This window comes from Cyrtonyx montezumae, unplaced genomic scaffold (assembly GCF_038088225.1).
Source record: "Cyrtonyx montezumae isolate F1298 unplaced genomic scaffold, pur_monq_1.0 scaffold_10, whole genome shotgun sequence".
In the NCBI taxonomy this organism is placed as follows: domain Eukaryota; kingdom Metazoa; phylum Chordata; class Aves; order Galliformes; family Odontophoridae; genus Cyrtonyx; species Cyrtonyx montezumae.
In genome coordinates this window covers 28,734,481-28,759,935 of record NW_027071826.1, presented here as the reverse complement: position 1 = coordinate 28,759,935, position 25,455 = coordinate 28,734,481, and the positions used below count along the sequence as shown (strand labels likewise).

Here is a 25,455-nt window from a genome sequence, read left to right as displayed (position 1 = left end):
CATAGTGAGGAGCTGGCTCCCTACTGCTTTTGCTGCATGGGCACTAGCCATGGTTGTGTTTAGTAAATATGAGGCAACAACATCAAAGTAATGAAAATGTAAAGTGAAGCAATAAGAAGAATGTATTCAACATCCCCCTGTTCCCTACTCTGCTTCCCAAATGAGTAGTTCAAGTTAATCAACACAATAGTTTTCTTTTAAGTCTGGAGAATTCTTTAGAAGAAAGTGTGATAGTCATTGCCTCTGCTGTATCTGTGGTCTCAGAGATGCAATCAGTTAAGAGTCTAGCTTAAAACTTGCCTGTTTGCTCTTTTATGTTCAAAAAGACCAAATAAATTGATCAGAAAAAATATAGTTACTGCTTATGGGCATTTAATAAACTTCCACAACTTACACTAAATCTTCAGTTTACAAATCAAAGAACTTAAAGATGGAAAATATAGCTCTGTAAGTATGCCATGTATGTGAATAATCATTTTAGCATGAATAATCTTGCTGAACATGTATATTATGCTGTTCGTGTTTAATATTATATGTAGATTTACTCAAGTATTTTGTTGATGGTACAAAAATAAACGAATAATTTATATCCAGTGCTAATGCAGAATCTTATTAAATGACAAAACCAAAGTAGAATATGTCGGATATGATAATTTCTGAGTGCAATCTATATTTGTGCATCTATTCGTAAAGAATAATTATTTTTTTCTTTTCAAGATGAAAATGTGGAATTAAGATAGTCTTTGCACTTTGATTTAATTTAATTTAATCCAAATAAAAACACATATCAATCTTCAGGAAAGCAAAGTGGAGAGGAAGAAAAAAGTGGAATGATTGCTTTGTGAGCCTCCCTTCATGTAACTGGTATCTATAGCTGTGTATAAATGAGACACTGTTAAGATTGTAAATATGCTTTTTCCCTCTGACATGTTTCCTGTTGGTTGCTTGGTTACCAGCACTTTGCCATGCATGCATGCATGACATTAGCTTCTTTTTCTGTCTTCACATTTGCTCTACAGTCACCTATTAAGGGTTAAATGGATTATTGTCCTAGAAGATTTTAAATTAATTATACATGATTTATCATAATGTAGCATATTTATGTGGATATTTAGGATGTTCCACTATGTATGAATGGGTCTTTTAGCTTAAAAACAAATAATTAAATAAATCAGTGGAAACATTATAAGGAGAGAAAATACACTGGGGATTGTGAAAGCTTAAAACTAAAAGAAAATCTTAATTTTTTTTTTCCAAGTTGAAAGGTAATCCTGTTCTTTCCTATTTAAGTCTTTTAAGGCACTATAATTTTGGTATTGTTGTTTTTCTATCTGTAGATTTTATTTGACACATACAAAAAGACCTCTTGCATATCATTTCGTTTTTTGCAGTTAGAGACAAAGGTACATCCTTAAATTTTTGTCCATATTTTAAATTGTTTTCTTTCCTTTTAAAATGTGTATGCGTCAATTTATTTTCAAACCTACACAAAAACCAGAAAACACATAATTTTCTTCCTCCAAGTTGTCGTCCTTCTCTTCCCCGTACACTCTTTTCTCCTATTTTTTTTTTTTTGTGTGTGTGTGTCAGTAGTTAAAAGAACAAAGGAAAGCAGTGCTGTTCACTGGTATGTGGACTTTTTGTTCACATTTCTAACTTCTATCCTTATTTGAAAAGATAATTCCATGTTCAGTAGAATCCATTCAAGATGGCTAGACATGACGTTACTTTCCCAGCTAAGAATTTTCATTTAGGTGATGGGTCGCACCCATGAGGCATACATCTGTTTTGGATTAATTCTCCATGTGTTGAAGCCCTAAAGAGCTGTGTTGAGAACCATATTGTGATTTTCTGCTTGTGAGAATTCTGTCTTTTATGCAAATTTAACTATATTGCTTGTAGCTGTCCTTATACCGCCTGTACCCTCCTCTTTAATTTCATCTGTAGCTATTCTTTATCGGTTACTATGAAGGAAATGAATGACTTACTGCAAACTGTCATAATTACCTTTTCTAGCATTGAGAAACGTGTTTGCCATTTTTTTTCTAACCAATTTATCCAATGCATATTGCTGGTGTCACTATGCGTTGTTCTGTAGTGATCCTAATTCGTTCTAGCTTTAAACTAAATGAAGGGGTTAAAAGTAAAGATATCTTCTTATATTTGTTTGACTGCTTACTTATAAATGTCCCTATTTATTTTGAGGGCATATCTACTCACTTATATGTTGCAGAGTACCTATGTACGTAGGAAACTGCAGGTAGGATCATAGTTGATAAACAAAGGCATGTTTTCAAAAAGGAGAAGGTGTGTAAACAACTTGAAATAATTCTTTAATATTGTTGAAGAGATGTTAATAGCATGATTGTAACTTGAGAAATCAAAATTTTTTAATCAGTATTTGATGCACTGAATGTACTTTCCTAAAATCTATTTTTCTGTAGATCTTAATGTGGGTAGCTACACCAAGTGTGGCAGTTTGCAATATTTTTTTCTAGTGAGCATGGCTTGGAATATCAGATGTTGGAAGGATAATGCCACAGTAGTGCTCTCTGAAATACACTTTTTGTTAGTGGCGCACAAACTTAAGATAATTTTAAAAAGGTTATGCCAAAGGGTATTGGAATAAAGTTGTAGTTCTTGTTATTTCAACCTATGTTTTACAAGTCCTGAAATATTTCTGCATTTCTTTTATCTGAGTGGTTGCTAGATCTTTGAATTTTTTCAAATTTAACACTTGAAGAGCTCCCATTTTTCAGAGATTTTTTTTTTGTAAGTTAATGCAGTTATGTTTATAACACTCTGCTTTCAAAATTTTGTTCTATCCTGAGGCCTTTCTAGAGATCTTCTTCTGTTCCAAATCCCATTTTCAAATGTGCACTCTCCCTTGTCTTTCGTCCCCCCAAAACTTAGTTATCTTAGTTATTAATGGCAATAAAAAAGATAATGGAGGAAAAACTTCTTTCAAAATCTTAAAATATCTTCTTAAAATTTGCATTTTTTTGCTAAATCTGCCAGACACCTTTAGATTATACTCCAACATTAAAAATTTTGCTAGCCTAAAACTTCTAGTGTCAGTCTTCTCTTATGATTTCATGTGTTAGCCTGAAACTGTGAGAAAGAATCAGTTTGAATGAACGTTTCCAGAGTAAACAAACTTTTTTTTTGTTTCCCCTATTTATACTTAATCAGAAGTGATGCATATTTAGGTATCTAAAACAGAAGTCATGAATGGATTAAGATTATAAACTTATTTTTCAATGATTGAAAAGGTAGATGATGACCTTTTCATGTTAAAGTTAGGAAAAGCTCTAGAATAGAATTGTTATAACTCTGTTCTATAATCTGTTTAGAATAATGTCATATGGGATTTTCCCGTGGAAAAGTTAATATTTGCAAAAATTTGAAAAAACATAATCATACTGTGAATTGCAACTCCATCACATTAAAACTTTGAGTTAAAAATACTCTTCCTCCTACTTATGAGGCAAAATTAATTATATTACCATTTCTGCGGTGTTACAAGGCTGTGATAGTATTTTCAGAAAAATAACATAAATACAAGTAATTTTCAGTACTTAGTCAGCTTAAGAGGAGCTTAATTGCCAAGGAAAGTCTACTTGTTCACTCTACTTTTCTCTCATTTCATTTTGTACATCTGATTTAAATGGTAGCATTCAAAAGTGTAAGGTGGACAAATACATAGGTCAAAATCTAAGATACTTCTATACTAAGCCTTTACTTTTAAAATGAAATTCAGTTACGTGTTTCAGTAAATCCCATTTCAACTCTGTAAACATATATTCCAAAGGTAATACCAGTAGTAAGTCTCTAATATTGTTTAATTCAAGCAGTTGAGTGCACCATCTCCCAGTTCCTTGCAGACCTGAGGAGAAACCCATCCCTGCCACTACTTGGCACCCCAAAAAGACAGAAGCTGTTGGGAAGTGCCTCTCTTCTGTCCCCAGGTATGTGAGGTCCTTAAAAATCACACCAGAAAGGCTACCTAACTTTTTATCATAAAATATGATTGATTTTTTTTGTTCTTTTAAAAACATTTTATTTCAAACAGCGAATATATTTTGTGTATCAAATTCAGAAGCCAGGAGGTAGTGGGAGTGTGTTTGCAATAATGTAGCTGAAGTCAAGGGGTGATTTGGAGCTTTAGCTATAGGTATGCTGAGATTTGATGTTCTGTAATTGCTGTAGTTGATCTAGCTGCAGATAAAAGTGATTGTGTAGGACTAACTCCATCCCATGTACCTTTGGTGTCAGGTTAAACTTCAAGGGGAATTTGTTAGAGAAAATTGTATAGATTTTCTAAGTAAGCTAAGGTCTACTTTAGAAGAGCAAAAGGATAGAAGCTAAAACAACAACAACAAAAAACCCTCAAAAATAATTGCTTGAGTTGAAAAAAACCTTCCATTTAGAGAACCTTAATTTACAGTTCTTAATGGTCTCAAGAAGCTGTCTCCAGTGGTTTTCATAGGTAGGTAAAAGCTGCAATGTTATTTTGCAGAATGCAAGTTCAGCAGAGTGAGGAGCAGTGAGCCTGAAGGCAAGGGAAGGCTCAAGTGAATATGAAGGCTTCTTTCTTTTCTTCCCTTGCTGAGTTTAATTTCAACATTGCCAGCTGTGTTCAGATAAACAGTTGACTGAAATTTTGATCTTAATAAAATTGGAGAAATAGGAAATTCACACTGTTCTCTGGTATTAATTTTTAATGCTAGCATTATCTCGAGGTTTTTGGATGTGTTTGCATGGCTGATCATGCTTATGAGGGACTGTATCCTAAAGATACACGTAGAATGCTTTTCTGTTATTTTGTTTTTAGGTGGGTCAAAAATGTATTACTTGCACTCGGTAACTTATGTGTCTAGACAGGTATGAAATAAATTCCCCAGTATAAATTTAGCTTGATATTTCTAAAATTGGTAATGAATCAGAGGCTCCTTTTAAAGACTGAAGTAGAAAAACTTAAATGTTCCCTTCTGCTGCCCCTTAATTTCAATGCTAATGATGGTAATAATGGAAATAATCAGTACCATTTCCTCTGTCCCTTTTACAAGCTTTAGAAAATTATATGTCAGTAATTTGTTTACATAATGCATTTTGCAAACTAATTTACTGTATGTGGTAGTACAAATAATCAGTTAAATAGCATTATATATTAAAGTACCAGTTCTGCCACCTTCATTCATATTAACTTATTCCCTAATTTGCAAGCAATTCTTTTGGACCACCATAAAGATAGAATTCCAGTGAAACCAGTAGCTGTTTGTTTTTTCTTCTTTGTTTTGTTGTATAATTTTAAGTTCATAATTCCATTCTTTGCTCTTTCATGCAGGTAATTGTGTATAATTAATGGAAATGTGAGGTTTTTTAAAAAAAATACTCGTCTCATTTTCTGACAGTACCACTCTAACCCTTTTAACTTGCTTCTGTCACTATCTTTCTTCCCAGCAAATACTCTTTATTCATTAACACAAAATCCTAAGCAGTAAAAGAATCCAAAACAAATGAAAATGAGTTATAAAACAGGTATGAACTGGAAAATCAGTCAAGTAAGGTAATGACTGCACATTTTTTACTGTCCCTTGCTCCATTTTATTTGCTATTTGTTCTGTAATAACATGTATATGCTTGGCAATTAGTTTTACTCGAAGATGAATTCCTCTCCCTGAAGACCTTATAAACTAGGTTTTCAGAAATTTAGTATGCTAAAATTCCTACCAAACTCAGCCAGTAACCAGGAAACACGAAGTGTAACAAATTAAGAAGTACATTAGCATTAAGTTGTCAAAAAGAAAAAAATTCAGTTGTTTTTCCATGACTTAATCGAAAATTTTCATGAAAGCCTTCTATTTGTCGTATCTTTACAATTTCTTTTTGGAAAGTCATTAGCATGAATCAGAGTAAGCAGAAGATTGTGTAGTCAGCTCAGGATTTACAGTGACAAGGAAACTTTTTAACTATGTCATGAGATAATATCCTGATAACAAAAAAAAGGTCTTTTATGAAAGCTGTTCTTAAAAACAGGTTTTTCTATAGGCACAGGAAGTAATCCTGGAAACTACAGGCCAGTCAGCCTCACCTCCATCCCTGGAAAGATGATGGAACACCTTGTTCTGGATGCCATCTTCAGGCAGTTGGAAAAGGTTATCAGGAGTAGTCAGCTCAGGTTCACCAGGTAGAGGTTGTACTCAACCAACCCTGTAGCCTTCTATTACTAGCTGGGTGAATGAAGGGAGAGCAGTGAATGTAGTCTACCTTGATGTCAGCAATGCATTTGTCACTCTCTCCCACAGCATTCTTGTAATAAAGCTGAGGAAGTATAGAATAGGTGAGTGGGTTGAGGACTGGCTGACTGGCAGAGAGCTCAGGGGGTTGTGATTGGTGGCGTGGAGTCCAGGTGGGGGCCTGCACTTAGTGGTCCTCAGGGGTTGCTGCTGGCTCCGGTCCTGTTCAACGTCTTCATCAGTGACCCTGATGAGAGGATAGAGTCCACCTGCAGCATGTTTGCTGATGATACAAAGCTGGGAGAAATGGCTGACACACGGGAAGGCTGTGCTTCAATTCACCGAGACCTGGACAGGCTGGAGAGCTGGGCAGAAAGGAACAATCTTTGTGTGAATTCCTTACTGAAAAGTAGGGTAAATTCTATTAGTTACTTAAGCTCTCCCAAAGGCTATGGGGAAGAAAAAGCTCTCGAGTATTTTAGGAACAATAGGGAGTATGATTTTGGTTGTGACATTCATATAGCAAATTATTCCAGTCATTAATACAGTTAATTACAGTAAAAGATACTTTCACTTGATCTGGGATTGATAGAAAATTGTCTCTTCATATCTCAGCTCATTCCTGTAATAATTTCAACTCTTGTGTTTGTTTATAAATTGTTTTTCATTCTCTCCTATGGTAAGGATGAACTTAGGAGATTGTCAATCATATTCATGGAAATGCTTTTTTCACACTCATTAGTCAATGTTAAAAATAACATGCAGGTTCACGAGTCTGAGAGAAAAAGGCTTGTAATATTTCTGCAAAGATGTGGATAGTGAGAAGATTGTGTTATATGAAGCAGGTGAATGCCTTATGTAGGATTCGGTGATAGGAAGGAAAGAAGTGTTTAAAAAATGGATGTGTTGAAATTTTTCAGTCTCAATTGGAATGCTATTTGATGGATCACCTTTTTATGGTTTAATGGAATATCATTTATACGTGGCTGAAGCAGTTTATCATTTCATCAGTTCAGTTCATCATACAGCAGTGAGGGATGCCTTAATTATTTTCTTTGCTACTTTGAGCAACAGAAAGTGCTAGATTCTTGCCAGCTTTTAATAAACCACTTAATAAGATCTATACTATTGGCAAAGGGCGTAATAAAGACCTCAAAATGCTAAGTAATGAGAGTAAAATTCAATTTTAAGGGACAGAAAAACTGCTCTCTGTTGCAGTTATTTTATAGAGCTTGTGCTATATATAAATATAAGGCTTTATAAATGCTAGAACAAAACAACAGTGTGACTGCATAAACATCTTGCAGTTTTTTCAGCTATAGATAGTTTTATCTATGAGTAACAGTGAAACTTCAACTGATGTTATGTAATTAATATATCAATTAAAATCATTATTTCAATAGGACCTTTGATTTTTCCAGGTGTGAACTGTTTGCAGTATGGAAGTGAAAGACTCTAGGAATGCTTATTCTGTGGCAGCTACACACAGATACTTATAGCTGTGTTATGATAATTGCTTTCTCCCATGTGGCTCATTGGTACTGAAATAGGAATCAGCATGGCTAACTCTCATTAGAACAAATAGATTAATTTCTGACTAGAATGAAAGACCTCTCTTTAATCATTCAGCATTATGCTATTTAGAAAAAATGGTCAGTTATTAAAGGGCTGCTGGAATGCGATGGACTTGGAAGGCTCTGACCTGATTTTATGAAATCTCATTTTTTCTTGATATGCAATTTCTACCAATATTCACCTCATATGTTCAAACTAACCTTTCATTTTATTGTTAGATATTGATATAAATCTTAGATTTGACCTATAATCTTTGAAAATTTAAGTATTTCCTCTGTATAGGGAGTTCTTTTAAAAATGATGGTGAATGCTTTCATAAGCCTGTCACATAGCTTCATAAGCAGTGCTTCTCATGCAGAAGAAATGCAGTCTACTTCCTCACTGATACAAAGGAATGTGAAGTGGAGGCATCTCATTAAAGGTACAGTAAAGTACAAAAGGCCAGTTTGGGGGTGGTTATGTACACACATACAGATGCCTATGGACGGGCTGTATGCTGTCCAGATAAAAGCCAACTTTATTTTATTTATTGCCAGAATTGATAGGATCACACTATCTTTACTGCAGGTACCTTTAGAAAAAGATTTCTTATTTATGTGCTCTGGATATATATTTACTGATGTTTTAGTCTGGACAGAAAATGAGGTTCCAAGGTAGATCCTAGTCATCTCTCCTTACTATCATTTAAGTTCCTTGTTTATATGGAATTTTTTTCCCTTTCGAACATCTGTATTCATTGCAGTTATGAAGTAAGCATACTAAAGTTCTTTGGAAGTTATCAGGATGTTTTTTCCATTGAATTTAACTTTACAAATAAAAAATATTTATACAAGAAACTGGTGTTAGGCTGGTGTTCCCACTTCTGATAGAACTTAATTTTAAGTTTTGGATGTACTGATTTCAGCAGACTTACTGTAGTTGCTTATGGATCTCAGCAGAAATCTTTGAGGTAACATAAAGATAGTTGCAAGCATATTAACTGATGGAAGATATTTTTGCTTACTATCCTTCATAATGTTTCACTACTAAATGCTGTTTTTATGGGTCTTTTTTCTTACATTTCAGTGGCTTTGCTAAATTTCTATGCAACTTCCAGTCATTTTAATATGATGATCTTTTTTCTTTCTGCGATGTTTTGTGTGAAGTGAAAAGATAAGGAATACATCAACGTTTATTTTTAATAGGATGATGATTATAATAATAATAATGGAAGTGGGGATTTCTTAGTTTAATTAAAAAACCATAAACAGCAACAACAAAAAAATGGTTGTTTAAATAATTTGTTATTTTTGTGGAGCCACCAAGTTCCCCAAGTAAGTTACAGAGACAGGGAGGTGATTGAGGAACAAGTTTTATTGAAAAGGGAAGAAAGTTTCTAAGGAATAGAAGATTATATAAAAAAAAAAAAGTTAAATAGCATTCTTGCATTAACACTCCTACTGTATCAATTGTGCATGTTCTGAAAACAAAATTTTGGTGTGCGTTTATTCTGAAACTTTCACAACAGCACTTCAGTGCAATATAATTTTTGCATGGATAAAACTGTTTCATTCCTTAAGTTGCAACTAAGCATTAGTGAGATCAAGATATATCATAAATGCAGGATTTTCTTTTTCCTTTAAGTGGCATATAATTAATAATTCCAAGTTAAGTTTAAAAAGCAGTTTCGTAATCTTCTGAAAGTACATGGCATCTTGTTTGGTAAAGTAAGCAGCTCCATTGTAGTTTTTATTGTGTAAAGATTGCTACTTCATTGCTTTTACAAATGTGTCCTTACCTGTAATGCAAATAATAATAGATTAAAAGGACAGTTTTAAGACGAGTATGGCAGGCATTCAGAAGTTAGAAAATGCTTAAGTTAGCATTTCTGTATTTGTATAATGCATTCTTTTATAACCTGAAGATACTTAGATCTTACTACATAATATTTTTCTCTAATTTTTCTTCCCCTTCACCCTTGAAAACACATGATGAAATTCTGTTTAATGGTTCAGATTCCAATGCATGGCTACTCTGCCCCAATTTTGTCAGAAAAAATGCATTCTGAAATATTTATCTCTCTCTCACTGATGATTCACAAATGAGTGCTTTTCTCTAAGGCAGTAGACCGAGGAAAAGGTGTTAGTAAGAGAGAAGTGATTGCAATAGTTCTGTGTGTTGTGCTGCCTTCAGCACATGCAAAATGCATGCAAGCCCATTTTTTCCTTGTGCTTTTATATTACATCTTCAGCTTTGTAAATGCTGTATGTACTTCCTTGGGAGAATCTTTTATTCTGAGTAATATACTCAGTTTCAAAGTGAACTGATTTTTTACTATTAGCAAATAATGTCATTTTCAGACATTCATTTTGATGTAAATGAGCTCATTGCATTTTTATTTCTTCAGTTTCAGAAACAAAAATGGAGACTCATTCTGATCAGGTGTGCTAAAGAGTCTTCCTTTATACAAGTTTATCATTTCACTAGTGGCCACTATTTAAGAACCAAAAATATTTTTTTTTTCGGTAAACCAGAAGGCACTAATATTCTACCAACTGATGAAAGGAAAATACACTGAGAATTTTTGCATATCCTATGGTTTCTTGCATTTCTGAGTAGCTATGACATTGGCATATGTGGCAATCTTTTTTGGGCTCCTGATGTCATTAAATATTAGCTACTTGTATTTAAATCTTAAACTTCAAATTTGTCAAAACTTTTTTAGAACAGTGATATTTCTTCCTGTTACATGAACACACAACTTGATGTTATCTGTCCAGAGCAACAAATTTAAAATATAGCAGTAAAAAATTATGTAATTAGCATTTACTACTGGGAAATCTGTGATCAGATTTTAGGGACTAAATACATAAGTGTTTAAAACCTGTAGAGAAACCCATACATATATCAATTCATTTTTATATCCATTCTGTTTTTATATCCAAGGGTACATACTTTCTAATTATTCTAGCCAATATAAAGCTTCTAAGATCTGTAGTGAGAATATAGCATATATTATATTATTTTATTAAGCACATGTGCAGGTTATTTGTTTGACCTTTCAATTAGAGTAAGAGTATTTAGGAAGACACCACAGTGGTAATTGCCTGTGGATGCTGCCAGAATTGCTGTGCAATTCTTCATTTGTGAAGACTGGCTTATTGAAAATGTGAAAACTTTTTCTATGGCCAAAATTCTGCGTTCAAGGAACCATAAATGCCCTGTTAATGGATGGCAGACTTCACTGTGAAATCAAGTTTGCACTTTCCAGAATGAATGTAGTCACCTTTTAGGTCATACGACCTCTTACAGACATGTAGCACCTCATGCAATAGCTTTTTTCATTATTTATTTATAAACACGCAAGAAGCTAAATGAGTCTACAGTCTGGATAAGTGCATTGTAGAATAACTGAGTAGAGTGGGTTTTTGTTTTTTGAGAGGGCATAACTTCCTGGAATTCTGGGATATAGGTCATAATGGAGGGTTTTGCCATAATGGTGGGCTTATCCACCTGTGAATCTTCCAACAATAGACATTAAAGTTTGTTCCAGGAACAGTCTGAATCAAGGCTGAATCAACGACTCAGGTTGGAGTCATATTTTTATGACTGAATTAATTGTGCATACTTTTCTACTTTGAGCTATTACTTGTCAAGTAACTTGGAATTACTTATTACTCAAAGTCACCCCAACAGTTTTGATTTTCCTTGTTACCTGAAACATGCACTTTATATACTTGACTCTTATGACACTCTTGATGACACTTTTACAACTTCTGGTCTCAAACTGAAGAAAGAAATCCTATAAGACAACATTTTCCAATTAAAATATCTGAATTCTAATGTAATTGATGCTGTGTTTCTGTTTGTACTTAAGCGTTATCAAATGTACTGGATTAACCTTAGTCATGTTTGCCTGAATTTAGCATATGTGTATGGTGCTCTTCAGGTGATGGTCTCTTGCCTTTTCATGTTTTCAGTGGCATTATATAGAGAATCTAACATTTCTCATTATATAAAATGACATTAGTCGTGAGTCTTGCTCTTCTGTAGTGAAATCTTGTGCATCTGGTAACCAGAGAGATATCAACAAGTTGGAGGGCTGGGCAATCAGCAATTGTGTGAAGTTTAACAAGATTAAGTGCCAGATTCTGCATCTAGTGTGGGACATCTCTGGAAATATGTACAGAGTAGGGGATGAGAAGGCTGGAAAGCAGCCCCCTAGAAATAAAAGCTGCAGCATGGAGATGCACCAGGGAAGGGACAGGCATCGTGTTAAGAAAAGGTTCTTCACCAGGGAGTGGTCAGGCATTGGAACAGGTTTCCTGGGGCCGTGATCAGAGCACCAAGCCTGTTGGAGTTCAAGAGGCATTTAGACAATGCTCTCAGATATAAAGTTTGAATTTGGGGTTGTACTTTGTGGAGTCTGGATCCTGGACTTGATAGTCTTTGTGAGTCCCTTTCAACTTGGGCTATTGTATGAAAGTAATGTGTCAGTTGAATTATAGAGAGTATTTGTGTGTTTTTTGTTTTGTTTTTTTTTTTCTTCCTCCCCATACTTTCTGTGATGATTATGTAGAGGTCTGTCTTCTTTATTCAGAACAAAAATTTTAGAGCAAGTTTCTTGTTCTTGTGAAGTGATGTTATACAAAGCTGTTACCATCAGCAGCCCCTGTAGATTTCCTTCTGCCCATCCCAGAGACCCTGGGGCCTCTCCAGCCTAGTCTGATGGGTGTGACCACTACTTTCACATTTGTACGGGCAAAAATATAATACACCTGTACCGTCGGTGAAACAACCAACTGCCCTGGCTGCTACAGACAAGAAACCTTCTTTATAAGGCCAGGAAGTCTTGGAAGCCTCTTTGAAACACCCACCATTGTAATAATTGATTTATACTCATAATTTTGTCTGGGGCTAAAAATATGTTAAGTATCTTCATTGTAAATACCTTTGAGTAAGTCTGGCTTAACATGAGGCCAATGACTTCTGTTTCCTTTTTATTATCCTGCTTGTATTCTCACAGTGAAATGTATGCAAGATGAACTGAAAGATTGCTCATGAATTTTGTAGGTGGCATTTTCCAAACTTTCCTGGTGTGCATTTCATTAGTCATAGAAGTCACGGGAGATTGTTTCTAATATTATCAATTGGCAAGCCTTCTTTATTCCTCAGAATTGAAAAAGTTCTGTTAAGGCTGACAGTATTTTTTTTTTAAGCATATTTTGAGTGTGAGTCATATTCAGTTGTTGTGCCTTCATCTTTGTAGAATCAGTGAAATGCACTGTTTGTCAACTTTTAAGGGTACTGTTGCATTTATTTACCTTTTTTTTTAAGTGTGATACTGATGAATTATTAATGTTGGATGTTATACTACTGCACAGTGCAATAAAAATCATTTTTAAAAGTACAGTAATCTATTTTTTGATACCCAAGTATAGTGGATGACGCTCCAGTGTACCTTTCTTCCTTCTGAGCTTTTTCTAGGAGTTTTGTAATGTGTTTCTTGCCAAATTTTGGGGGCAAAGATTTGTTGAGATTAAACTTGAAACATTAATTTTATTATAAGTGTGCATGATCTTCCCAAATCCTTTTTTTTTTTTCCATGCCAGTGAGCTCTAATTCCTGTTTTTTAGTCTTCTGTCTAAGATGGTCTTTCAGTACATAGAATTTCCACAGTGACTCATAATGGATTGGATTTAGGTAAGGAAATTGTAGCTGGCAGGCTAGAACAGTTAATGTCCCAAAAACATAAAGTGCAGGTGAGCTTTGACAGTTCAAGTAAATTTTTAATTTGACCTTCAGAGACTCATAGGTGCCACTATATGTAGTATGCAATGGAATTAGTTCAGTATTTAAACTGTTATGTTCAAATATAAATTTTTTTTAATGCTCAATTATACCATTCTAACCTTTGTTAGAGAAAAGAAATTCTCTTAACACTAGAGTGCACATTTTAATCTTATTCTATACAAATACAGGAATAAAGACTACGTGCTGAGGTTGATAAACAGTGATTTGTAGGTCTGCATAACTGTGTAGCCCAAATGGTGTTTGTCATCCACAAAACTGAAGTTCTTCATACTATATAACCTTTGCATGTTTTCCAACTTGTGTGATAGCTGTACTTCTTGTTACTGCCGTGCAAGAGAAGCTTGTGTGTGATGAGCTGCAAGATGTGCTCTAGGAGGTACTGTAAGTTACAGAACGTAAATTACTGCAGTGTAAGCTCAAGGCCCAGCACTGTAGATACTGGCGTTTATATCTTAGCTATCTTATCTTAGCCAGTCTTTATTTGCAATAAATTTGTTGTGATACCTTGAAGAACCTGATACAAACTGTGAGCAGAAGCTTGTATGTAACTACAAACTTATTTTTAACACAGCCCCAAGACTTGAAGATAGTAAGAAATTATTTTTCTCCATTTCACTTTACAGAACTCTTAATTCTATTAACACAGGTTTTTAAAGCTTCACATGGAACAATTCATCTGTAGGAATGGGAAAACTTCTCTGTAGAGAAAAAACAAAGATAAGCTCCTAGCTTCTGTGGTTAGATAATTTTTCTTAGAAACGTAAAGAGGGCACAGAATGTAAAGGCTTTCTCAGCCTTCAGCGGAAGAAATTCAGTCTGCTGTTTGCTTGTATTTCTTTTTTACCTCAAGCAAACACTTTAGCAGTCTGCTGTTTGTTTTAAGTTGATGCTGAAAATGCTCTAAGCCATTACACTTCATTGAAGAACTAGCTGTACTCTGCATATGCAAACACTTCCCAGGCTTTTCTGTTCTTACAGAAATGTAACTTCACTAGATTTGTTCTTTGCTAATTTTAATTGTTGTCATTTTATTAACATATCAGAGGAAAATTTTCCAGTGTCTTATTTTCTGAAGCTGCATCTTTTGATTTTTCATTACATTAAACATAAAAATCTTGCCAGCTTCTGTTAGTAGTATGACTTGTTATATCTTGCAGAAACTTTTGTAACTACAGGAAAGGCAAGCCTCATGCTTGGGTGTATCAACATGCTTGTATATTTTTTGGCTTACGCCTTAGTCTATAAATTATGGATGTTTTGGGAAGTCTCATAGAAGTGGTGTATTGTGCAACTTTCATGAATAGTGATTTCTGCTTTTGTGAAAAATAGTAACATTTCTGAAGGGATATATTAAAGGTATCCAGCACAGCAGCATAAATACTTACTGATTATATAATTGCATATTTTGTAATAAATGTTCTGTGAAGTACAGAGTAAGGAATGAAAGAGTAATGCAAAACAAAAATTTTGAAAAGGTTTATTGGGTTAAGAAATTCTAGTAACGCGAGGGCTGTCAGAGACTGTGTGTACCATCAACAAAAATTGATTGGCTTTAAATGCTTAAAATTGAAGCTTGAATAGTTGACAGACTGTTTTTCTCTAATTGAGTCAAGTTCTTCAGTAATATCAGAACAAAAATAGCAGGCTGCTTAAAATAAAGTATTCTAAAGCTTGTTCTTTTTTTTTTTCTGTAAGGTTGTCTTTTCGTTTGCTTCTTGGAAAAAACAAAATGTTTTTGTAACGAGACACAACGTGGAACAGATGTTTTGTTTGCTGCTCTTTGTAAAAAAAAGATAGATATTTGAATAATTTTGAAGTTTTCAGAGCAAATATTCTGGCAGCATATCTGCAGAAAACAGATATATAAATATATATGCAATGCACTACTCTTAGTTAAGTTTTCCTAAATGGAAAAAGTGCAAAAATATATCTGATAATACTGAACTGTGTGATATTCTCATCTTCCAGCTTCATTAGAATGATATACTTGAATGTACTGTTTACTCTGGAGGTAGAATGATCAATAATCCAAATTTACATAAGTAATAGAAGTCAGAAATCCAATATTTGTTAAAGTTTAAAACCTTATTTTGTTAGCTACAGTACTAAGTTTATTATATTTGGAACTAGAAATATTGTAGAGTTAGGCTTTGCGAGTCATTTGGAAAATATGGAAACTTCCTGAATAAAGTGCAGAGGTTACGTCTTCAGTTACAGAATATATATATGTGTGTGTATATATATAAGTTTCTCAAAGTATCCTCACTGAGAAGTGTGGGAAGTCGAAAGTATTCAGAACAGGCCCATGTTCAGGTGTCTGCTGAAGATCTCCAAGGAGGAGATGCCACATCCTCTCTGGGTTGTGCCAGTGTTCGTTGCTGACACGTTTCAGAGCATGCCTTTCATCCAAAGACTTGTTTGTCCCTGTCCCTAGAGAGAGTTTCCCGCCATGTTCTCCTGCTGCTACTGAGAAGAAATAGATACATAGGTAAGTAAGTTATCCTTGGTTGTGAGCTGCTCTGAAAAGTTTGGTCATCTTTGCCTTTTTTCAGTCCTTCTCTTCAGTGGTACTGCTCAAAACCCACCATACCCTATGGATTTTTATACTTCGTCTAATCTAGCAAGCTGGTTGCCCTGACATTTAAAAATCACTAAGTATATTGTAGATTAGCAACCTGAGGAAAATGGCGCTAGGAAATGTCATAAAGCATCAGGAAAAATGTAAATATTTAAGTTGACCAGCTTAAACTTAATGAAAAGTTTGTTTAACCTGTGGGGAGATCAATAACTTCACACTTAAATATCGTTTTAATGTTTTTTCAATAAAAAAGTGAACAGTGGAGAAGTTGGAGTTGGTATTTATGAATAGCTGCCTTTGTAAAAAATTTTTGTGTACTTCTGTTGTTCAGTGCATTTTGTTTTAATATTTTGCAGTTTTGTTTCAATCTGCTTATGTTTGCTGTGAGACTTGTCACTATTATGTATTTAAGAAAAAATTACACATTAATAGTGCTGACACATTTTCAAAAATGTGCAAAAGTTGATAACAAAGCAGAGTTTGCTTAATGCTATTAGTGCAGTTCCATGTGTGATAGATACAGTGATTGGATATATGTCTTTTTTCTCTTTATAAGTGCTGCAGATGTAGAGCTTGAAACAATTTGAAAGAACTCTTAGCTAGAGAACAAAAATAAATTTGTTTGCCAGTTTTCCTTCCTATTTTTCCTATCTAAAGATGACTAAGATAACTATTCGTGGAAGTCTGTAAGTAAAAACTAGATGTTTGTTTTGCTTAATATTTGTTATATTTGGGTGTTGGACTAGATGATCTCTAGAGGTCCCTTCCAACTGATACAGTTCTGTGGTGATACAGTTAGTTCTGTGATAAAAATTTAATTAGATGCAGACTTCATCTTATCAGGATAAGCTGAACATGCTATCTGATATACTGCTTTCCCTAATACTTCCTTAGTTTCCAACTACTTTTGTTGCACAGACTTACTGAGCCAGATGTGAACTCTTTGTATTCAAAAGTTCTTGCATTTTCCTGCTGTCCCTTCTTGAGTCCGTGCAAACATTTAGCATCTCCACCAGTCACCAAGGATTCCATTTTTTCTCTTATATCATAGTCACCTGTCTTCACACAGAAGCACAGGTACAACTCTTTATTTCTCTGAACCTCTGTGAGTACTGTTTTATTGGTCATTTTTTCCTGTCCTGACTCTTGTTAACTTCTGCTTTAGTTTTCAAGAATTAAAATACAAAAACAAAATTTGTATATATTTTATTCTTTCTCTTTTACCATTACGTACTCTGGAACTGGTTGGCTTCACCCTCCTCCTCATTTGAAAAGCTGGTATCTAAGCTTACTTGCTTGATCCTCTGTGTTAAATTCATCCTGTTCTTCCTATGTAGGCACTCTTTGTTCCAGAAGTGGCACCAGTTTCTAAAGATCTCTCCTTATTTGTTTATCTGCGACAGTTTATGATTTAACCTTGATCAGATGATCCTGCTGCTTGGTCAGATCTGTGTGTTTTTGTTGTTTTTAATGTGACAAGTAGCCTTGCGTAGTTGTGCCAGGGAATTAATTTTGAACATTTTTCTTTCTCAATCTAATTATGAATATGCTTTGGTTCACGGTGTGGGATACAAGTATCCTTGACTTCAGTCTATTTGCTCAGAGCTCAAGGTCTTCTGCTGCTAACAATAGAAGAATGTTCTTTAAGATACACTTCTAGAATTTTCTTAATTCAGATTTTTATGCTGAACTGTTGTGTGAACCTTCTTGATGTTGTAATGCATTCCTGTGCAATCTACTGGTGAATAGCAGAACCAGGGAAAATGTAGGTTGTGCTGAAGTATTTGTGGCGAGGGCTGTTGTTTGGAAATAACTGCCATGCACGTGATAAAAGACAGACCTTGCAGTTACTTGAAATAGACTGTTCTTAATAATATCTGAAGAAAATTAATGTTGATTTCTTGCAGTCTTTCTGTTGTTTTTGTATTCCCACATTCTGAAAATTTCTGTTACTCACTACACATTTATGGCAAATTGCTTAAGTAGAACATTGCAGCATTAGTCATAGTAAAAGATGATAGTTACAGCGTGTATTCTATCAAAGCAGAGTAATTAAAAATGTAGAAATAGAAATCAGTGACATTATTACAAGGTCCGTGAAGCTGTGTCCTCCAAAAGGCTGTTCTGATATAATATATGCTGCTTTATTTTGGCCAGATTATTATATCTGTTCACAATGTGTATAATGGTATTTGCATAAACTCTTTGCAGAACAGATTCTCTACAGTTGGAAGAATATTTGTTATCCATTTATATACAGGCTAGTCTCCTTTTGTAGGAGAAAAAATGGTGTCTAATGTAGTACTTTTCCAAAGTTATGTTATTTAGAGCATGCATCAATAGTAGATGGACTGCTCTGAAAAGCACAGCATTAGAAACATGCATTTGTACTGATGACGTTTCACAGTGGTGCCTGCTCTGTAGTTCTTGCTGTTTCCAGAAACTTCTAGCTAGAGCCATGGCACAGATGAGCGGGAGCTCTTCCTTGTGCTTTTTCCTCCACTTTGAGGGAGATGCACTCACACTTAATTCATCACAAGAATGGCTGGTAGGCTGTAGTTTTCACATTTGTTTGAAAGCCAGTTACATTGTGTGTTCCTCCTCCCAGTTTGAATATCTGTTTAGCAATCTCTAAGTCTACCAGATATTGTTCTTCTGTCTTCGGTAATGTTTTGTCTTTTGTTTTCAGTGAATTAGAGAGTTAAAGTGAACAAAATTATGCCACTCATGTGGCTGTTCTCTTTTCACACTGAAATGCATTTCAATGTTTCAACTTTCATAGAAATGTAATCTCACATATTAGAAAATGTTTATTACAGGTTACAGGGAAGATTTGTTTGATTCTGCTATTCAGTGAATATTTGTATGAGGAGATAATTGGGCTAATGAGGCTATGAGGCATGCATTCTATTTGAATCAACTGATTTAGCTATAAAATATTTTCAAGTGTTAGGTGCTTTAGAACTGCTATTCTTCTATAGCATGGTTCTGCTTTATAAAAAGGATTATTATTAACACTTGGGAAAGCTATCAAAAATGATGCGTAAGGTTTACTTGAATGCATTATTTTTAGCTACTCTGTGTTTGGAGACCAAATAATGTTTGTAAGTAAGATAAAAACTCTTCAATTTCAAATGAAGAAAAGCAGTTCTTATGCTAGAAGGAACTCTGAGTCATTGCAAGATGTTTGATTAGTATTCATGACACAAAAGGAAGTTATTTTCAGGGTAAAGGAATTTGTGAAAAGATAATTGGTTAGACCAACATTCTCATTAACCTAATTTGCATTAAATGTGCTACTGTGAATTGTAGTTATTGCTTTTCCATTTGAAAGGCATGCTTTGTTAATCTATTTAAGAGCCTTGTTAAACTACCGTTTAAGTCATACCCTTTATTTCAGCAATACAGTATCTGTGGATCTGTTATTCTTGACTTTATGAGTATAGATAATTACAAGTCAGATCTTGATCTGGGCTTATTTTCCTAGTGAAGTAGCCTTGTTTAGCTGCTTTACATCAGGTCATTTTCAGATATCTAGAGCATCCAACTCATCCTTTTGTTTAATTTTACTTCTTTGTCTTGATGAAAGTGCATGACTTTTTTCCTAAGAGCATGAGGACTCTGAGAATCACTTTATTTCATTATTTTTTAATCTATGCTTCATTAAGTGTGTAACTAAGTAGAGCCTTTTAAATATGAGCAGTTAAAAGAAATTAATTTGCACTGCTTGATGTCTATTGTAAAATCACAAATGAAGAGTGAATCTGTTTTTCCTTAAATTTTAGCTTTAGCCATTACTTACTAGCAATGTTCTAGATGCTCTTACAGGGGGATTTGCTTGCAGTTGTACTGTTTGCAATGAAAACACAGGCACCTTTGTCAGCAGTGAGTCAACTGTGAGTTTTCAAGTTAAGGATTTACATCTACAGTGTGGCACACAAAATACCATATTTCTCCAGGAAATCTGAAATTCTCAGGATCAAATTTCATCTCCTTCACACAGTAATTCAACAGCTCTCTACCATCTATCCGTAGAGAGAAATAGCTGTCTGTTCTCAGACTGCATTGTTTACATGTATGTATATAGAAATATTGTCAGTTATTAACAAATAATAACTTACTCCAGAAGTATTATTTTCCTCATATGCTGAAAATAACTGATGTTATAAAATAGTTCAACTGCTGCTTTAATGGAACAGTTTAACACATAAGAATGTAAGATGTTTTCATGGCAGTTCCAATTTTACATGAGTGTGTATTTGTTGTAGGTTGTATCTGATTCTACCTCCCTCTGCAACCCTAATCTTTCATGTTTCGTTTTTGGTAATCCTTACTACTGTGCTGTTCTGTAAATGAGAATTTTAAACGTCATTCAGCTGTGCTTAGAAAAGTTTACTGGTTTAAATTAAATGTAAAATTGCTGAAAATTTGAGTTTTATTGTTTAAATGCATTTGTGTAGGATTTGGAGCTTACAGGGAGTTTGCTATTTAAAAAATTAAAATCTTTTTAAATTTCTTTTCTGTAGGAGATTCCTTTACGCAGTTCCGATTTGCTGAAGAGAAAGATTGGGATACAGAAAACGTGTACTGTACGCAGGTAACCAATTTTTCTGTGCAAATAATTAATTGCCTGGCACAGGCTATGTTGGCAGTTGTGCTTTCAGCAGCAAATGGTATAATGCAGTGATGGCACTCTTTAATTTGTAGATACATTTATTAACTTGTTTCTGATGCTGGGAGGCTCTTGGGTTTTGTCCTTTCCTGATGAAGAACGTTTAAGGCATCAGGCTTGGTTTTTAAGTAGTGCTAAAAGAAAAGAACACAAATCTGTCCAGAGAAGGGGAAGTAAGGGGGGTGTAAATCACCTTGGTTCCCTGACACTTATAAGGTCAACCTTCCATTTTCAAGTGTGTTCAGGAGAATAGTTTAGCAAAAGGACTGTAATGGAACCTACAGGAATATATTCACATATTTGATTGCCAAGTGTGGTTTCATTTGTTCATATTAACAGTCCATATCCTCTACTGGAAACAAAATGACTGTGGGACCACCAAAGTTTGAAATTATTTATATGTAGATTCTCTATGCTAGTACAAATAACAACAAAGAAACTATAGTGTACTGTTTTTTAATTTGGGATGTTGGAAAGCGTGTTAACCTTTGAGCTACCTTCCTCCCATGATCCACCTAAATTATTGCAGAATCATAGAATTGCTTGGGTTGGAATGGAATGTAAAGATTATCTAGTTCCCCACTAGACTGTGGTGCTCAGGGCCCCATCCACCCAGTCTGGTCATGAACACCCCCAGAGATGGGGCATCCACAGTCTCTCTGAGTGGGCTGTTCCAGTGCCTCACCATTGTTTGAGTAAAGAATTCCACTTACTTTCTAAGACACACCAAATTTAAATCTCCTTTCTTTCAGTTTAAAGTTGTTCCCCCTTGTCCTGTCGCTATCTGCCCATGTAATCATTCAGTTCTTCTCCTGCTTATAAGCTCCCCTTAAGTTCAGGAAAGCTGCAGGGAAATCTTCTCTAAGCTAAACAAGCCCAGCTTTCTCAGTCTTTCTCCAGAGGAGAGGTGCTCCAGCCCTTTAACCATCTTTGTGGCCCTCCTCTGGACCCACTCCAGCAACTCTATGTCTTTCTTGTGCTAGGGTGCCCAGAACTCATTATGAGGCCTCACAAGGGCAGAGAAGAGGGGGACAATTACCTTCCTCTCCATGCTGGTCACCCATCTGTTGATGCAGCCCAGGATTCTGTTGGCATTGCGGGCTGCAAGTGCACGCTGATTTGTCTTCAAAGCTTTTCTTAGAATGGCTATGTGCTTGAGTCTCTCCTGAAATATTAATGTGTGTTTGAATTTTGAATATTTGATGCTTATTTCCTAAAATATTGCAAATAATTATTCCTAGAGCACTGATATTTTAAGTTATATTAAAGTTGCAAAGTCAAATTAAGATGAGAAAATACAACCAAGTGGCTTGCACAGCAATTTTTTGATGTATCGTGTTTTTTCAGTGGGATATATTCTTTCAATGAATTTGTATTCTTATCAGTTCCTTCCTTTCCCAGTACATAGTATGCCAGTAGTACGGTGTATGATCTTTGCTTCCTTTTCTCTGTGCATATCCAGAATATTAATTGCTTCATGATTTCCTCTTAGACTTGTCATTAAAACATTCAGCTGAACATATTAGCTCATTTATATGCTGAAGCCATTGTGAGCAGAGTGAAGATTTGCATGGCCACTCAATTTCAAAGATGCTCTGTCTACCAGTGCAGAGACTGTACACTTTGGGATTTGGTCCGGCACTGAAGTATGTGTTGTGAGCACATTCCTTTGTCTCTCTCCCTAACTCCTAGTAATTCATTCTGCCCCATTCAAATTTGGTTCTTCAAGTAGATCATGCCTTTCACTTCTTGTTTTAGTCCCAGAATCCTAGCCCAGGTGGCTGCACAGCATGAGTTAGTTCTTCACATTCTCTATGGTCTTCAGCCTTCAAGTTTCTTGCCCATTTCTTTTCCCTGAAAGCTGGACTTAAATCCTTATTTTCATCCTAAATCTACTGCTCCTTGCTCCAAGCTGTTCCTTGCCTTTGCCTCATATTTGTCCCACTTCTAGATCTTTGCGCACATATATGATTCTATAATAACTTCATGTACTGAAGTTAATGTGAGGGAACAAAGCAGAGCAGAAAAGGCATACAAGTAATTGCAGAATGAGTAGATGTTTCCCATTCTTCGTTGAATGGAATGGCAAAGCAACAGTTTGGGAAACTCTGAGTTGAGTTGTAACACTTTGTTATTCTTACAAAAAGCAAACCTGAATTTGCTTCTTGTACGTTGATAAACTACAATGGGAATGTTTCAGAATGCTGCAATTTAAAAATCAAGCAACTAGTAATTATCTGTTTGGGTTTTTTTCAGTAAAACTGGCAATTGCAGCAACAAAGCATTCCTCTGCTTATTTTCTTGCACAAATAGCTGCATATGCCATGAAGTGTTTATAATTTGTTAAATACTGTTTTCGTCCTTTGTTTTTCTTTTTTATTCAGACACCACTTATAGTGAAATACCTACTTGGATATTGAATTCCTATCTCCATTATATTATCTCTCAGCTGCTCTTTTCCTTCATCATCAGTCTTCTTATTCCCTATCCGTACTTTCACCTTCATTCACAATAATTTATTCACATTAATCTTTTTGCAAGTGCACAGAGCTCTTCCCCAATGCACTTATATGTTACTCAGAGATATTTGACTGTTTACAGTTTTTTGTTACTGGTCTCATACGATTTCTTTGCTCTTTGCAAATGCGGCGCAGAAGCCCAAGTCTCTTATGACATTGTCAGCTTGCAGAATTGATTCCTACTTTGGATTTTCAAGGTATTACCTAAGGAGTACTCCTCTATGTATCTTTAAACTGTCATCCTCTCTTTTTAACTAAGTAATGATTTGCTTTGTAGGTGTTTAGCCAAATCTAGCCAAAATGCTTTGTACTTGTGTACTTTTAAAACTATGAATTCCCACTATTATTGCCAATATCTTTTAGATACTGTATGTTTTTAAATTGATCTTTACATTCTTACAGTGTGTGGGGCAAAGGAATGTAGTATGCTGAAGACATTATCAGTTTCATTTTTATTTAACAAAAACATGCTGCGTGTTGATTCACATTTCAGTTATCTGCACTATCTGTTGACTGCCAGTCTTTGGCCCAGGCCCTTCAGGAACTGCCTCTGCATCTGAGGTTGAATGTAGCTGCTGAACTTGTACAGGTAACTCTGTGGATATTTCAGAATAAAATGTAAATAGTTTAAACGATATAATCTGAGCTAGAACTTTGACTTGAGATGTGGTTTTCAAATGTAATATGAATGTATTTTATAAGTAAATATATATTTGAGACTGTCATGCAAAGTGGGAGACCCCTGTATCAGCCCTTTAGTGGTAGCTTTAAACAAGATGCTCTGTGTGCAGTGTATTGGACTTCAAGCCAGGTATCTGAGCAACGTGGAATTATTCTGATGTTTTAATATTTGCTTCTCTTTTTAGCAGCTATTGAATACTTACAATAAGATTCTGAAAGTGTTTTCACATTCTTTCCAACTAGATATTTGTTTTCAGTTTGACTGACTCTTCTAGAGAGCCAATGTGAACTTACATACTTGATGGATGAATTAATCTGTGTTCGAACAGCTAGAACTGTCAGTCAAACAAGTGAAGAAAACACGCTCTGGTTAAAGAAAAGTATGGAATAGAATGTTGGCAAGTGTTTCTTCAGGCTCTGAAAAAATAAAATATTACCATAATATTTTCCATATTCCATGTAACAATTAGAAACTCCAAAGTCCTCTCTTGTATTCTTAGGCATCAACACCTGTAGAGCTCCCACAGATGAAGTCTAAAGTTATTGAAGACTCCAAGAGGAGAGAGCAATTTCGACAGTCTTTGTCTCAGAGGGAAATGGTGTTGGCCTCTCAGCCTGCTGGTGATTCTATTGCTTCATCAGAGCCTGGAACTAAACGTGGTCCTGTGGCAGGTGCACCAGAACCATTTCACAGAGCCCAGCTGCTACCAAAGCAAGAGAGTGACCATTTGGATGAAGAACTGGATCAACTCCTAAATCTGGATGCTCCCATTGATTCTGTGTCTGGTGCATTACCCTACAGCGTACCAACAGAGAAAGATCTGAAAATGGAGAGTAAGGAAAATGGTAAGGTTTCATTTCCTTCCGGTGCTCGTATTTATTTTTCATTGTTCTCTTTCTCAGCTGTGTTTTTCTACTCCGAACGTGCAAGTCAACAGTAATGCTATCAGCATCTCTGTCATAGTGTTTCATTTATCTGGGGCTGTGCACAGACTTGCTCACCTGCAGTTTCACCTCTGTCATGATGTTAATTTTGAGCATTAATTCTGCCACAGAACAGTATTGGTCTGATGATTCAGCAAAATGTGATTTGGTTTTTTTTAATTAGCACTGCCCCAGAGTTTTGGCTGGGGTAGGTTAAAATACAGTTTTTATATAACATTATCAGCCCTTACTTCTCTGTGATGATATAATGAGAAACTGATAGCTATTTCTGATAACACTACAAGTGTTATTTTCAAATGTTACTAGCACTGAAAATACAGATTGAACTTTTAAATAGAGGCAATACACGCACAAATTTTCATATTGCAGAAATTCATTGAGCCACTGGAACCTGTTTTGCTGTTTCTTAGCTCTGGTGGAGAGCAGTTGTACTTCTCCCCATCCTACAGCGAT

The 25,455-nt window shown here is 35.1% G+C and overlaps 1 protein-coding gene across 1 annotated transcript in view; it reads left to right on the top strand.

Annotated features, from left to right (window-relative positions):
- AVEN (apoptosis and caspase activation inhibitor) overlaps positions 1-25,455 on the top strand; it is an 82,826-nt gene that overhangs the window by 56,359 nt on the left and 1,012 nt on the right. Inside the window, exons 3-5 of the mRNA XM_065754247.1 lie at positions 20,712-20,782; positions 23,870-23,965; positions 24,558-24,903. Of these exons, the coding sequence (XP_065610319.1) occupies positions 20,712-20,782; positions 23,870-23,965; positions 24,558-24,903 (513 nt within the window). The remainder of the gene's footprint in view (positions 1-20,711; positions 20,783-23,869; positions 23,966-24,557; positions 24,904-25,455) is intronic.